The 17,374-nt window shown below is 34.4% G+C and overlaps 1 protein-coding gene across 5 annotated transcripts in view; it reads left to right on the forward strand.

Annotated features, from left to right (window-relative positions):
* Positions 1–17,374, forward strand: part of SHQ1 (SHQ1, H/ACA ribonucleoprotein assembly factor) — a 111,121-nt gene that overhangs the window by 52,316 nt on the left and 41,431 nt on the right. For all 5 annotated transcript variants that reach the window (XM_016148054.2, XM_016148064.2, XM_036218799.1 and 2 more), the window contains one exon: positions 9,600–9,720. In XM_016148054.2, the coding sequence (XP_016003540.2) occupies positions 9,600–9,720 (121 nt within the window). The remainder of the gene's footprint in view (positions 1–9,599; positions 9,721–17,374) is intronic.

Consider the following 17,374-nt stretch of genomic DNA (forward strand, 5'->3'; position numbering starts at 1 on the left):
TCTGTTAAGAAAATACCTTAACTGTCACTCACAGGTCAAATCTATCCTGTATAGCCTGTGAGCTGTACATGCTTTTTTTCATCTTTAAATGTTGAAAAAACATTTTTAAAAATAGTATTTCATAACATATAAATTATATGAAATTTAAATTCTAGTGCCCATAAGTAAAACTTTATTGGAATTCAGTCATGCTTGTTTGCTTACATATTGCTTATAGCTACTTTTGTGATATAATGGCAGAGTTGAGTAGTTGCAACAGATTATGTGGCCCGCAAAGCCAAAATATTAACTTTCTAGCTCTTTACAGAAAAACGTGCCTCGCCTTTTTTGCAAGTATATATACAGGCTTGGAGAAGGGCCCTTTTTGGAGTGAGCTGAGGTCTTTGGGTACCTTCCATTCCAAATAGTGGCCAGTGTTGAAGGGGATCATTTCATCTGCTTTCTCCTCTCCATAAGATGAGATGTAGCTGATGTAGTTGGTTCCCATTAAAGTAGGTCCCTTAGCATTAGGAGAAGCAAACTGATGTGCCTACTTGATCAAGTGGCTGAATGAATGAAGATGGTAGTGTTTAAAAAAATTAAGAGTAATGAGGCCTGTGTGAACTGAAGACATATATGTCTCTAATTGTTGCCTATTATAACCATGTGGAGAGGTAGTATTGCCTGGTTTGGGAAAGTAGAAAGCAATGATTTTTTTTTTCAAAGTGGTAATACATAGTGTTTGCTTTATTGAGTTTTCGCCAATGAATACACAAACGGTCATATGTAGATTCCATAGAACTAGAGTACAGTATCACAAACAGGATAGTGACATTGGTACAGTAGAGACAGAACATTTCCATTCTCAACAAGGATCTCAATTTAAATATAAAAATGCTGTAATGTTTAAAATAAAACTGTAAGAATAGCCATGGCAGTTCTGAGAGTCCAAGTCAGCCTATGTGAGTAATTAGTTTTTGATTTTGAGTCCGAAGCAAACTAAGTGCCAAGCTGTGTTTCTCATACTTTCCTGGACTTGCTACTTTCCAGCTGCACTGAGGGCTTGTACCAGGTTGTCTGTTCCTTCAATCCTACCTTGTGACTGAGTCTCAACCCTATGTGGGTTCCCAGATTAGGTTGGGAAAGGAGGTAGGAGATGTCTTGCATTCTCTAAGTAGCTATGACAAAAAACCTTAAAAAAATAAAATAAAACAAAAGATCTCTTACCTCTCTTTACACTCACTTTGTATTGTTACTGTTATAATCCAGAGCCTCCCAGAGTTGAGGGTGGGTCATAGGACCATACCTCACCCTGATTCCATTGGGTGCTTTTGATTTTGGTTGAGGGAAAGGGCTTGAAAGGAAGAAGCAAACAGCATAGGCCTAATGAATAAGATGTAGTGGTAGTTACTACTTAAAAATTTGTAGGATTTAGAAAAGAGGAGTAGCAAAATGTATTCTTTGGGAATATAGAAGGTAAGGAAAATCAGGGAGAGGAAGATAAGTTACATATGCCCAAGAAAGGGCAAATATTCTAGTTTGGAGGCCTGGGATATGAAGGGAAATCATAGGAAATAGGTGGGAATGTGGTACTGGGGCAGGATTGTGAAGAGCCTGCAGTGGCTTGCTAAAGAGACTTGGTCTTGTTCAGTGAGGGACCACTAGCGAATTTGGTGTTGTGGTTTGTGACAGACTCATGAAGTCACATTCACCTGGAAGTAACACCAAGGTTAGAGTCATTGAAGGGAGTGAGTTAGTGATATGGAGAAGACAGACCACTATTCTTGCCTGAGGTTAAGTAGTTTGGGGAAAGATAATATAGTCTGAACCAGAGGCCAGCAATGGTATGGAGGGAGAAAGAATATATGGGTAGATGCCTCACAGGGAGTGGAGTACGAGTTGGTAAAAGGAATCCCAGGGCCCTTGACCCTATATGATCTGTTGTCTTCCTTCCCTTGTCATCTGTAAAGTGCTTACACATTGATTGTCTCATTTAATTCCCACAGCAGGTCTGAAACATTTCCCTCCCCACCAATTTACATGTGTGGAAAGGGATTCAGATTAAGTATCAAACAGCTAAGAAATTAAACCAAAAGCAAGCAGATTCTTGGCTATTTTCACTTCTACTTTTTAAGAGAAATTAGCTAAGAACTGTACAAGATTATTTATACTTAGTTTTTAAAATGGTCTTTCTTTATTAGCTTTTTATAATTTAGGACTAGAATTCTGAAATCTTAATTTCATAATCAAAATTTCCATGTAACTTTTTAATACAAATTAAACTTGCAATAAATTTATTTTAAACTCAGCCAGCAGGCACTGAGATGCTGTATTCATAAGGTAGAATAATTGAAATAAAATTTGAACCACAGAATTAGAAATTTTGGATGCTTATAAATTTTTTTTAATCCAAGTTTAGATTGCAACAGTTTCAAGAGCTCTTTTCCATGCATGTTCAATTTCTTAACCTTTCTACTTTTGTACTTTTTTTTTTTTAAGTTCTTCCTTGAACTTGGATGCCTCATTCTTAACTGTCTAAAGAAATTGAAATTAGTTGTGCTACCATTATGTAATTTTGATGACATCTGGGCATATATTTATAAACTAACACAACTACTGCTTTGACAGGTGACTTAAGGTGGAGGATTGAGTTAATGTCAAGGCTGTCCTTTCAAACCAGCAAATCTAGCAGGGATTGTTAGAGCAGAAAAGGCAAGAAGCAGCCTTGGGTTAAATTAATTCCTTGAACTTTTGATGGTGTAGTAATGTAAGAAAGTTGGCATAGCTACGTTCTTTTCTTGTCCGGGACATGATATAGGTATAAGAAGGGAATGTACAAACAAATTATGTACTCCACATTTGTCATGACACAAAAACTTAAATCTACAGATCACAGAGGTGTTATAACTAACACTTGTTAACTGAGCAATTTGACCAGATGTTTTTAAACTTAGGTCCTATCAACTCCAGACTGCATTAACAAACAAATGATATCATACAATCTGTTAGACATTATTCTAGACCAGAAAGAAAGTTGAAAAGCCATGTCCTTTCTCCTCAAGTTCACCACAAAAGGTTATACATACTGACACTGTATTTATTGCATAGTGACTAGGAGGCAGATGTACTTATTTTCAAGTCATGACTGTTATTTCCTAGCTGTGATCTTGCCAACTCCTTTGTAACGTCAAGGCTCAGTTTCCTCATTTATGAAATAAGCAAGAAAGTACCTAACTTGTAGGGTTAAATGATGCAATGTATGGAAAGCAGTTGGTGCAAAGCAAGGGGGTAGCTACTTACTACCTTAATAAACTAAACCTTGGGCAAGAGCTAGAATCCAGTTCCTAGAGGAAGTAATGCCTGATTTGAGACTTGATGGTAAATTAAATTGGATTGGTTGTTGAACCTTCCAGGGAAAGGGAACATTTACAAAGTATATGACTGCTTTTTGTTAATTTTGTTTGTGGGTAAACCAATAATATATGTAATTTTAATAACAGAATAATTTAAAAATTGATATAGGACAATAAATTTGTGCATAAAAATAGTAACTATTATTGCTTCAAGTGTGTTTCTTATTACAGCTCAGAGAGACAGCTCAGAACTGTAAGAGCTTAAATGGCATTTGAGGAATTTGAAGATAAAAATTAAATTGAAAAGCTTTCATAAAGCTAAATCTAATATATTGTTTGTTTTTAGGGACTTGGCTTTATGCTACTTCCAAACAGGGCCTGGTATTGAAGCAAATTACTATACTTCTAGTCTTTTAATTTTGATTAATTTGACACAGTTCTTGTGTTAATCCCTCTTAATATTCAAATAATGAAAATTAATGTTAAAAATAATTCATAAATTATCCCATCTGATAATGTGGTCTCCTCAAAATCCCAGGATTCTAGCCGGATATATACTAAGTTATGCATTTTAAATGACAGCAATGTTTTGTTTGTTTGCTTTTATTTTGAGGCGATTGTACATAAAGAGGAAGCAGTGCTTTTCTTTAGGTTTTTTGAATAACCACCTCTTTTTCCTTTACTCTTTTTGCTTATCGGGTTTGTAGCTCAAAACTTTAAAGAGCAGAACTAAATACCCAGTAAAACACAGCCACATAGCATTTATAATGTACCAATAGTTGAAAGGAAATTTAGTTCTTACTATAGAGCTAGCTATTTATATTATTTTTCCTGTGCTAGCTTTTAGGCAGTAAAAACATTCACTGTTCTAATAATCTAGAGACGGGAGCCCTTTCTTAAGTGCCTCCAACTATGAGCTTGTCTGTCATGAGAGATTATTGTTAAACTTGGTCTCTTAATAGGAAGATTTCAAATAGCCAGTGGATTCTAATTTAGAAAAGTTCAATCTTTGTTTCGGTTTTAAGATATATTAACCTGAGATGCCACATCTGTCTAAAACAGGAAAGCATATTGTTCTTAGTCTATCTTCCCTTTAAAGAAAAGCCAGAGAGTGAGTTTCCAGAGACTATATTAAATACTGTTTACTGTCCATCCTCTTGTTACTGTCCTTCATATTTTTCTTTATGTTGTCATTATGTTTCTCTGTTATTAGACAGCCATTTTCCCCGAGGTAAAACATTCATGGCACTTGTCATTTATATACCACGATACTAGTTTTAAACTGCTTCTACTAGTTTTAAACTCTTTTTTTGAGATCTTGGTACCAGAAGTCTTTCTTTCATGGATAGTTTTGGCTTAAGTGAGGAACAAGTCGATGATAGAGAATCCCTAACTTTTTGGAGATTGAACATCCTGGAGGCCACTTCATTGCTGCAATGAAAATAGTTACTGTGGTTACTGTGCAAGGTACATTTTTCCTGCTTTGGACCAGGCAGTAAACTGGCTAAAAATGATCACTTTCCTTCAGTGTCTTTGAGCAGAAATAAATCTGTAGGATTTAGGCCTGGGCAATTTTTATGCCCATGTGATATGTGATGAGCTCAGGAGCCAGATACTTTGAGTCCCCAAAGGCTTTTGGCTACTGGCCATGCGACAGCCTACAGGAGGGCCAGTTTTTTTCCTTTGCTGATAGCTATTAGATAACTGGTTGACAACCTGAGCGAGAGAGCAGTCAGTACAAAAAAAGACTTTAAAAAGTCACATGTTTCATGAATCTCTTGGCTATGACGCTATAATCATCTCTGGTGATTCAGTGGGAACAAAAGAGATCACATATGACCTTGGGGTAACATACACATTGTTGGGGGGAGGATGGCTTTAATGTATTTTTTTGTTCTAGATTCTCAACTATCAGTAGCCTAGATATCTTTTACCTTATTTTTCAGTTAGCATACTATAAAAGTAGTTTGAATAAGACCTACAATAACACAGCTTTTGAAGAATGCCTAACTGTCCCTTTCAAAATTGCCTTCCATGTTATTTTGTAATTTTCTAAAGCTACCTATTCTAAATGCTGCTTCTTAGTTGTTCAAAAATACATTTTAAGAAATTGTAAGTATGAATTAAAATTTTTAGCATTCTTTGTCAGTATTTCAAGGGTTGGTTATAAAATTAAGCATGCCTAACTTTGTTAACAAATAAATATTTATTGTGGAGAATTTTGAAAATAGGAGAAAGTGCAAAGAAGAATAAACAACTGTAACCTCATATGTAAAACAATGTCTGGCATATATCAGGCACTCACGATTTGTTCAATGAGTATAGCGACAAATATTGTTAATATTTAGATATATATATGTGTGTGTATATATATATATATATACATACACACACACATAAATATATATCTGTTTAACGGTTTTCTCCATGTGTATTTGTCTTTTTTAAAGAAAATATGGATCAAAACATGCAAATACAATGTAATTTCTCTTTAAATAAAAAATAGATAATATTTTTGACTTTTTTTTATTATTCTTTTGTGACAAGTAGATCTGATTTTACCTGTGGTCCTTAGCAAGGGAACAACCTCCCTTTAGGCATGTCTACTGAATGAAGCTAATTAATTTCATTAAGTAATGGTTGCTATAGATTCTCATTAAATATGTGAATCCATACCTTTCTTTTAATTTATACCTTAATTCCATACCTTTCTTTATGAAAATATCTAGAGTAGGGTCTTTTATCCCTACTCCCTATGCTTGCGTTTAGGCTTTCTCACCTCAGTTCTATCTAATTGTATTTGTCTCCTTCTCCTTGTCACAGTCTGAATTCTACCAAACTCACCTATTTACTCCCCTTATTTTCGTACCTGAACTATCTGCTCCAGCCGAATGTTTTTTTCCTATTATTTCCTGAATCCACTGCATTTTAAGTCCTACATCTACTTCTTTTCATACTGTCATCAAGCTGGCTGGCATGCCCAGCCCCTTTTCTTCACTCAATGAATTATTTGCTGTGAAGCCCAGCTCCAAATCCTGCATTTTTTGTTAACCTACCATTATTAGTAAGCTATGGAATTGTGAAAGGCAATATTCTGGGGTGTTATACTATAGTGGAGCTTATACAAGTTTCCAGTGAATAGTTTTTGTTTTTGTTTTTTGGTAAAGATCTGTTGTTGACTTTTAAAACTTTAAGTTGGTAGTTATAAAAATAAACTTTCGTCCTGTACCTCACCCACCCCCCAGAGGGAGAGGGAATGGGTGAGAGAGAGGGAGAAAGAAATTGGCATACGCTTGCCCCCTCATATTTTCTTCTCTGTGGCAAATAAAACTCTTCGAAAAATCCTTACAGTTCTCCCTTAATTTTTTGCTATTTAAATAATGTAGCTAATTTGATTTCATCACTTCTGTGATTGTTGATTGTGGAATCAAGTCCTCACTTAATGTTGTCAATAGGTTTGTGACTTTATGTGACTTTAAGTGAAAGAGGTTTAACAAAACAAATTTTACCATGGGCTAATTGATATAAACAAGAGTTAAATTCCTACAACGTTATAATGAAACAATAAAACAAAGTTGAACAAATGAAGTTATTTGAGGACCTGCTGTATTTCTTCTTCTTGTCATTAAACTGCCTTCAACATTACCTACCTTGTAATTAAAACTGGCCTTCAGTGGGGTGGAGAATTCACACTAATAATTTGGTATAGCTAACCTGGGCCACCTTGATAAGTCTGATCTCTGACCTTGAATTAACAAAACATAGTTTTAGGCTTTCTAAGTACAGTCATGTCCCAAATAATGATGTTTCAAGGATGGACCATGGTCCCATAAGATTATAATGGAGCTGAAAAATTTCTTTTGCCTAGTGATGTAGCTGTGATAACATTGTTGTGCAACATATTACTGACGTATTTGGGCTGATACTGATGTAAACAAACCTACTTCACTGCCAGTTGTATTAAAGTATAGCACATACAGTTATGTACAGTACATACTACTTGATAATGATGATAAATGACTTACTGGTTTATATATTACTTATTATTTTTATCATCAATTTAAAGTGTATTCTTTCTAATCATAAAAAAAAGTTTGCATAAAACAGTTAAGTCATGTTATGCAAGCAGCAGCTTCGTACGTCTCATGCTCACCATGTCTCTTGATTGCATCATTTTCTCTGCTTGATTTAATCTCATGTTTTATACAGGAACATGCTCTCTAGGCTTGTAGCCCAGGAGCAATAGGCTATACCAGAGAGCCTAGGTGTGTAGTAGGCTACGCTATCTAGGTTTGTGTAAGTGCACTCTGTGATGTTCGTATGATGCAGAAATCACCTAATGGTACATTTCTTAGAATGTATCCCTTTAAGCAGTACATGACAATTTATTTCTCTTAACCAATTGAGCATTGAAGTTTTTATTGGCATTTTTCTCAGCTGCATATAAGGAAGCCACAATTTTTTAAAGGAATGGTTCTTGCTTTGAACTTGCCACCTACTTAACTCTTGAATAATAAAAATGTTGTGATATAGACTGACTAGGCCAAGAAAATATGGATAGCATAGCACAGTGGCTAGCCTGTAGAGCTGGTAAGATCAGAATTTGGATCTTGGCTCCTCAACACAGTGACACTATGAGTATCTTACTGTCCTTGAGCCTCAGGTTCTGTTTCTATGACATGAGCAGGTGAGGTTATGGGGAGGATCAACTGAGTTTCCTTTCCACTTCTTTCCCTTGCAGGGGTTATTAAAGAGCTCTGACAACTAGGGAAGTCAGTCCAGGCTTCCTGAAGGATGAAGACAAGCTAGATCTTAAAGGCTGGCTAAGATTCCATTAAATCAAGAAAAGGCATTCTAGGTATGGGGAAGCAGTTGAGAAAAAGACCCTAGACAAGTCCATAGAGCCTTGAAAGCATGTGCAGGGAGGGGACTTGATGGAAGCAATGCATTAAAAAAATATGTCTGTCAGAAGACTAAAAGGGAAAAAGTCAGTAATGAGAGATGAGAAAGAGGAGTTTGGTAATCTAGGCTTAAAATGATGAGAGTATGAGTGAGAGTAAGTGGTCAGGGGGTAGTGGAGGAAGGGCAGTTACAAAGGTCATTTCCAAGAGAAAATCAGGACTTGGTGTGCAATTAAAGAAATTGGAAGAATTTAAATAGACGATTACTGTGTCATTCATTCATTCATTCATTCATTCATTCTTAAAATATTGAAATTGAAAATCTGCTGCTGCAAGATTCTGTTCTAGATATTGGGAATTAACTACCAAATAAAACAGAAGTCCTTGCTCTTTTGCAGCTTACTTTCCAATGTTAGTTGTGTTACAAATTTAGTGGGAGCAATTTTGGTATCTTGAGATGTCATTATCTAGTTCATCATTCTTTTATCTTATCTAAAAGTGGGAAATGTTGATGAAAGCACATCTAATATCTTCATGAAATCAGTATACAGTATTTTTATGTTTTAGCACTATAAAGAATAAAAAAATAGAAAAAGCTGTGTTTTACAGATTAAAAGAAGAAGTACTATAGATTTAATAATTTGCCTTCTAGTTAATAAATTTCAGGGACTGTCATGAAGTTTGGAACACCTAGAAAATTGTTGAGTTATGTAAATTTTTTGTGTAGTCTTTGGTTGGGATTAAAATTAGGTTCATTTAATAACCAGGAGGAAGTAATTAGGTTTAACAAGACCATAGTACTTGATAGCTTTTTTTCCAAGTGATTTTGTCTGCTTATTTTTGAAATAGTGCTATGATATTTTAGTTTTCAGTCTGAGTGTTCTTTAATTCTTTAAGATGAAAAAATTTAAGGTAGTACTAGATAATTCCTTGACCGAAAAAATGTTAACATAAGAAATAAAGAAGTTTGAAAACTAATTAATTTCCCATGGTATTTTAAAAGCTTGAATTAGAACATTATCTAATTAAAGTTATGATGCATGTAAATATTCATTTAATTTGGATTATTTCCTTTTGTTCAATGTACCTAGTTATGTTTCGGTGTTTTTATGATGACCACAATTAATTAGCTATAACAATAGAGTATAAGGATTATTTATCATTCTCAAGGAAAGAAACAATGAGCTTCGGACCTAATAATACTGATATAATTTCATGCAATAAATGAAAATTTAAAATATTCTAAAAAACGATTGAAACTCTGAACTGCTATAAATTTATTACTTCTCAGTGTCTGGATTTCTCAGTTTAAAAAAAATTACATGTTTTTTCTTAAGGATGATTTTATTTTTTTAAATTCCTTCAGGTAAAAGTGCAGTTTTAAAGTGTCTACTGGATATTCACAAAATTTTTCAGGAAAGTGACCCAGCTTACATCCTAAATGATCTCTACATCTCAGACTACTGTGTGTGGATTCAGAAAGCCAAGTAAGTTTTGAGTTACTTACAAATGTTATGTGTTCCCATTTCTGGAATACCTACTTACCCAGAAGGAAGAAAATGAAATAAAGTGAAATATAAATTGCAATGCAAGGGAAACCCCAAATAGCTGCTAAACACTTTGAGAAGTCACTGGATCGGCATGGGGACCTTGGTAAATTTCCTTATGGAGGAGGTACACATGGTGAAAAGATAATTTTACTAGAAAAAAATTGGTACAGCCCTGGAAAATAGATGTTAAAACAAGGAGTTATGAGTATTCAGTGCTATACTATTGATTATCCAATATGAAATCTCAGGACTAGGTATCTGAACCTATGTTTATAGTTTACTTAAGTGCTGGGTGTGTTTGTGTGTATACAGCATCTATATAAACATCTCAGGAAACAAACCTTATCAGTTCTAATCACAGTGAGAGCTGTGCATTCATTGGCTAGCCACTGGTTCACAGAGTCCATAATTCAGTGTATACAAAATACAGCCTTCGGAGCCTAGTAACATGATTCTTGGTAACACATGTATCTAACAGTGTGAACACTCACAAATGGGCTCCTTGCACTTGGTATGGAAAAATTTAAAAGAGTTTGCCATTGCCATTGCCTCACTCAAGGAACTACATTAGGTTTTAAAATGCAGTGAATTTTCATTCTGTGTGTGAAGGGATTATATAGACTTGATTCATATCAGACATGTCCAAAGTATCCATTTCAGTATCTAAAGACTATTAATTGAGGATATACAAAGAGAGCTCATGACTGGAATGATTCTTAGGTGCCATAGATAGTGATGGCACAATATCATTCGTGACTTAAAAGAAAAATGATCACGATATTTTTAGTATTACTATGATTGGTAAATTAATGCATTTGTATGGGTTTAATGCCTGTTTCAGTGAGCCATTATGTAGAATTTATTTTCAGTTTCTGTTTATGGGAAGCAATTATGTTGCAGACTGAAATAAAAAATCTTGCAGCTATACCTGTTGTAAGGAAAATGCTTAGGGACTGTTCAGATAGAGCCTAATAATATACAGCAGGTGGTGTCAGCATTTGTGTTGGAAATCTAGATTTTGCCAGATGGAAAATTACATCTTTAACCCCTGAGGTCATAATGGCATGTCATCACTTTATTAGATCCTCCTGCTAATTGAGCTTATAAAATACCCTGCTGCCATTTCCTGTTGTTTTTATAATAAAATTTAAATTGAAAGAGTCTATTTATATGGATTTAGGTTTTTCTTTTTTCTTTGAGGATGAGGATTTTATAAACATGTAAAGAGCATTGAGGTTGTGCCAAGATTGATCCCATTTCTGTAAGTTCTTCCTTTCTCTGTGGCATTCCTTATTAATTAGAAGATCATATTTCATTAAAGTAGAAGTATATGATATGAGAATTATTAGACTTTATTTCTCTTAAATTTTTTCTCCTTGGTTTTAAGTAGCAGCAAATGAAACGAAATTTTTAGAGTCTAATAATTGTTATAATACTAATTTTTTAAATGTGTTGGGAAGTGAGATAGGAGAGTCCAGCAGAACTCTTCAGATTACATTGTAAAATTTTTTTTCAACTCAACAATTTGACCATAAATTTCCTTTTCCTAAATAGTCTGAGTTGTTATCACTTTGTATGTTTTTATGTATTTTAACTCTGGTCTAGCCAAGATTTTTTTTCTCCCCTTTGAAATAAGAAATTTGTTGATTTACCTAATTTTTATTAATTTACCTAATTTCAACCTTAATTTTTCAAGCACAACATAATTGAACTTTCCAGTATCATTTTTACTGTGAACTTGCGTGGCTTTGAATTTATTTATTTATTTTTATTTTTATTATTATTTTACATTTTTTTATTATGTTTATTGGGGTAACATTGGTTAATACAATTATATAATTTTCAAGTGTACATTATATTTTGACATCTGTATATTCTATTCTATGTTTACCACCCAAAGTCCTGGTTCCTTCAGCTACCATATATTTGATCCACTTTACCTACTTCACTCTTTCCCCACCTCCCTATATATGACCCCTTTAACCATCTAGCTACCCCACTTCCCCCATTCCCTACCCTCTGTTAACCACTAGTCTATAGTACATATCCATGAGTCTCTATTTCTCCTGTTCATTTGTTGCTTTTAGGTTTATATCCCACATATAAGTGATATGTGATTTTCAACTTTTTCAGCCTGTCTTATTAACTTAGCATGATTATCTCGAGGTTCATCCAAGTTGTTGCAAATGGCAGTATTTCATATCTTCTTCTGGCTGGGTAATAGTCCATTGTATATATGTACCACAACTTCTTTAGCCAGTCATCTATCGTAGGACACTTCAATTGCTTCCATGTCCTCGCCACTGTGAATAATGCTGCTATGAACATCGGTCTGCAAATATCTTTTCAGATATGGGTTTTCAAGTCTTTGGGGTAAATACCCAGTAGAAGGATTGCTGGATCATATGGTAGATCAATACTTAGCTTTTTGAAGAACCTCCATACTGTTTTTCATAGCGGCTATATCAATTTACAGTCCCACCAGCAGTGTATGAGGGTTACAATTTATCCACATCCTCTCCAACATTTGTTATTCCTTGTCCTGTTGATTATAGCTATTCTAACAGGTGTGAGATGGTATCTCATTGTGGTTTTGATTTCCATTTCCCTAATAGCTAGGAATGTTGAGTGTCTTCATATATTTGTTGGCCATTTGTATGTCCTCCAGAGAGAAGTGTCTGTTCAGATCCTCTGTCCATTTTTTGATTGGATTGTTTGTTTTTTTTTATTCTTATTGAGTTCATTATGGGTTCTTTGTATATTTTGGATATTAGGCTCTTAGCGGAGGCGTTGCCTGCAAATATATTTTCCCATTCAGATGGTTCTCTCTTTACCTTGGTGACAATTTCTTTTGCTGAGCAAAAGTTTTTTAGTTTGATGTAGTTCCATTCACTTCTTTTAACTTTTACTTCCTTTACTTTTGAGGTAAAATTCATAAAATCCTCTTTAAGTCCAAAGTCCTTGAGTTTCGTTTCTACGTTTTCTTCTATGCATTTTACTGTTTTAGGTCTTATATTCAGGTCCTTAATCCATTTTGAGTTAATTTTGGTGTGTGGTGATAGACAACAGTCTAGTTTCATTCTTTTGTAGGTGGCTTTCCAGTTTTCCCAGCACCATTTATTGAAGAGACTTTCCTTTCTCCGCTCTATGTTTTTGGCTTTTTTGTCGAAAATTATTTGCCTATATGAATATGGGTTTACTTCTGGACTCTCGATTCTATTCCACTGGTCCGTGTGTCTGTTTTGCTGCCCATACAGCATTTTGATTACTATCGCTTTGTAGTATAATTTGAAGTTGGGCAGAGTGATGCCTCCAGTGTCATTCTTTTTTCTCAGGATGGCTTTGGCAATTCAGGATCTTTCGTGCTTTCATACAAATCTGATGATTTTTTGTTCTATTTCTTTAAAATATGCCGATGGGATTTTGATGGGGATTCCATTAAATCTTTATAATGCTTTAGGGAATATGGTCATTTTAACTATGTTGATTCTTCCAATCCAGGAACACGGAATATCTTTCCATTTCTTTGTATCCTTTTTGATTTCTTTTCATAGGATCTTGTATTTTTCATTATATATGTCCTTCACATGTTTTGTTAAATCTATTCCTAGGTGTTTTATCTTTTTGTTGCAATTGCAAAAGGAATTATTTTTTCTGCTTCTTTTTCTGACACTTCATTATTAGAGTATAGGAACACTTTGGATTTTTGAATGTGGATTTTGTATCTAGCAACTACTTATTTTCTTATTGTTTCTAGTGGTGTTCTTGTGGAGTCTTTAGGATTTTCTATGTAGAGAATCATGTCATCCACATATAGTGACAGTTCGACTTCTTCATTTCCTATTTAGATGCCTTTTATATCTTTTTCTTGCCCGTTTGCACTTGCTGGGACTTCCATCTTACATGAATAACAGTGGTGATAGTGGACAGCCTTGCCTCGTTCCTGATCTTAGAGGGAAGGATTTTAGTTTTTCACCATTAAGTATAATATTGGCCGAGGGTTTGTCATACATGCCCTTTATTAGGTTAAGGTACTTTTCTTCCATACCAATTTTGTTAAGTGTTTTGAGCATAAATGGATGCTTTATCTTGTTGAAACCTTTTTCTGCATCTATTGATATGATCATACAATTCTTATTTTTTAATTTGTTTATGTGGTGTATCACATAAATCGATTTGCATATGTTGAACCATCCTTGTGCTTGTGGAGTGAAGCCCACTCGATCGTGGTGTACCTTTTAAGTACGTTGCTGTATTTGGTTCATTAGTATCTTATTGAGGATTTTTGCATCTGTGTTCATGAGAGATATTGGTCTGTAGTTTTCTTTTTTTGTGTGTTATCTTTACCAGATTTTGGTAGAATTGGCCTCATGAATTAGGAAGTATTCGAAGTTTTAGAAGAGTTTGAGAATAGGTATTAAATCTTCTTTGAATGTTTGGTAGAATTTACTGGTGAAGCCATCAGGTACTGGACTTTTACTTTTTGGTAGGTTTTGATGATTGTTTCAAGTTCCATACTGCTGATTAGTCTATTTAGATTTTCCAGTTCTTCTTGATTCGGTCTAGAAAGGTTGTATTTTTCTAAGTACTGTTCTATTTTTTTTTAGGTAATTAAATTTGGTGTATAATTCTTATTCATAGTATTCTTGTATGATCCTTTGTATTTCTGGGATATCAGTCATAATTTTCTCTCTTTCACTCCTGATTTTGGTTATTTGTGTCCTTTCTCTTTTTTCTTTAGTAAGTCTAGCCAGGGGTTTGTCAACTTTATTAACTTTCTCAAAGAACCAGCTCTGTGTTACACTTATTTTTTATATCTTTTTTTGTTTTCAATTTCGTTTATTTCTGCTCTAATTTTGATGATTTCTTTCCTTCTGCTGACTTTAGGCTTCATTTGTTCTTCCTTTTCTAGTTTTTTAAGATGAAATGTTAGGTTGTTTATTTGGGCTCATTCTTGTTTTTGGAAATAGGTCTGTAATGATATGAACTTTCGTCTTATGGGCACTGTTGCCTTGTTCTAAAAGTTTTGATATGTTTTACTATCATTTTCGTTTGTTTCTATGTATCTCTTGATCCTTTTTTTTTTATTCTGTTACCCAGTTATTCTTCAGTAGCGTGTTGTTTAATCTTCATGTATTTGTGATTCTTTCGGATTTCTTTTTTGCAGTTGATCTCTAGTTTCAAAGCATTGTGATCAGAGAATATGGTTGGTATGACTTCAGCCCTGTTTATTTGTTGAGGCTATCTCTCTGTCCCAGTGTGTGGTTGATTCTTGAGAATGTTTCATGTGCACTTGAGAAGAATATGTAAGCATCTGTTTTGGGATGGAAGGCTTTAAAATGTCAATTATGTCCAGTTGGTTTAATGTATCATTTAAGTATGTTTTTCCTTTTTGTTTGGATGATCTGTCCATATCTGACTGTGGAGTATTTAGGTCCCCTATTACGATAGTGTTTTGGTGTGTTTCTCCTTTTTCTGTTAATAATTGATTTATATATTACGGGGTTTCCTGATTGGGAACGTAGATATTAATAAGCGTTATGTCTTCTTGGTGCATAATTTTCTTTATCACGATGAAGTGTCCCTCAGTATCTTTCTTTAGCTTTTTTATTTTGAAGTCTATTTTGTCTGATAGTAGTACCGCTACTCTTACTTTTCTCTGAATGCCATTTGTTTGAAATATCATTTTCCACCGTTTTATTTTGAGTCTATATTTGTCTTTGGAGCTAAAATGTGTCTTCTGGAGGCAGCATATGTTTAGGTTTTGTGTTTTAATCCAATCTGCAACTCTGTGCCTTTTTATTGGTGAGTTCAGTCCATTTACATTTAGGGTGATGATTGAAATATGAGATCTTCTTATAGCCATTTTATGTTTTGCTTTAGGGTAGCTCAGTGTTTCCATTGTTTCCTTGTCTTTGGGTTTCTGTTTTCTTTATTTTGGTTGGCTTTTGTGGGTTTTGCCTCCGGTTCTTCTTGTTTTATTTTATACACTTCAGTTCTGAATATTTGATGTGTGGTTATTATTATGAATGTTATAAGGATAGTTTATCTACACACACACACACACACACACACACACACACACACACACAGTCTTCCCTTTTCTTCTGCGTATGCCTTATCTCCATTTCCCTTTGCGAATATGGATCTTTGAATTTTCCCCTTTTTAGTCATTGTTATCTCAGTTTGTCCCTTTGTGTGCTGAACGTTCATTACTATCTTATAACAGTTCTCTCATTATTTAAGCTTATAATGCCCTGTTTGTAGTAAGGGTAGCACTGCTCTGCTTTTACTTGCCCGATAGTCACTTTACTTGTAATTATGTATTTTTTTTTTTTTTGTCATTTTCTTATAGGTGAGCTGACCCTTTTCAGTATTTCCTGTAGTGCAAGACTTGTACTGGAGAATTCCTTCAATTTTTGTATGTCTGAAAAGGTCATAATTTCTCCTTCATATCTAAAGGAGAGCTTACCTAGATACATTATTCTAGGCTGGTAGTTCCTTTCACTTAATAGTTGGAATATTCGATTCCATTCATTTCTGGTTTGTAAGGTTTTTGCTGAGAAATCCGACAATAATCTAATGGATTTTTTAAAACAAGTTACCGTTTTCTTCCCTCTGGCTGCCCTGAGAATTCTTAGTCATTAATTTTTGATAACTTTAATACAATGTGTCTTGGAGAAGGCCTTTTTGGGTTGAGATAATTGGGTGTTCTGTTGACTTTTTGAATTCCAAGCTCCAGCTCATTCCCTAGATTTGGGAAATTCTCGTCCGCTATTTGTCTAAAAATGCTTTTTAGTTCCTACGTCTTTTCCTTGCCTTCAGTAATGCCTATTATTTTTATGTTTCCTCTCCTGATGGTATCAGCTAGTTCTTGTATTTCTCTTTCATTATTTTTCATTCTTAGATTCTTCCTTCTTCCTTCTGATTTATTTCTAGATTTCTGTCTTTGATATCACTGATCCTTTCCTCCATTTGGTCGACTCTTATTTCCCAAGCTTACCGTTTCATTTTTCAACTCTTGCAGTGTGTTCTTCATCTCCACAAGTTCTATTTGGTTCCTTTTGAGGATTTCAATCTCCTTGCTCTGCTTATCTAGTTGTTTTTTCAATTCCTGAAATTGTTGATATGACTCATTTTCAAATTCACTGAGTTTTTTCAGAAGTACCATTCTGAATTCTCTGTCATTTAAGTCACATATTTCTATGTCTGTAAGATTATTTTCTGGAGATGTTTCTCTTTCTTTCTGAGATGCTTTGTCACCTTGGTTGTTCATGGACTGTTTTTCTTTCTGAAATGCTTTGTCACCTTGGTTGTTTAATGGACTGTTTTTCTACCTGGGCATTAATGGAACTGTATTCTGCTTTTTTCCCAGAAAGAAGATTTATTATATAAAGATATGTCTTTAACCTGCTGTGCTTTTCTTTTGTTTTCCAGTAGGTGATGTCTAAATCTCTTGGATCCCTGCTTTATATAAAACCTTAAAAAATCCTTTTTTTTTTTTCCCCGATAGATATTTAATCACGTTCTCTACCCTCAGTTTCAGTCTCTGTCAGTGTTAGCAACAGTTTGGTAGCATTTGCCCAGATTC

This window comes from Rousettus aegyptiacus, unplaced genomic scaffold, assembly GCF_014176215.1.
Source record: "Rousettus aegyptiacus isolate mRouAeg1 unplaced genomic scaffold, mRouAeg1.p scaffold_m13_p_4, whole genome shotgun sequence".
In the NCBI taxonomy this organism is placed as follows: Eukaryota; Metazoa; Chordata; class Mammalia; order Chiroptera; family Pteropodidae; genus Rousettus; species Rousettus aegyptiacus.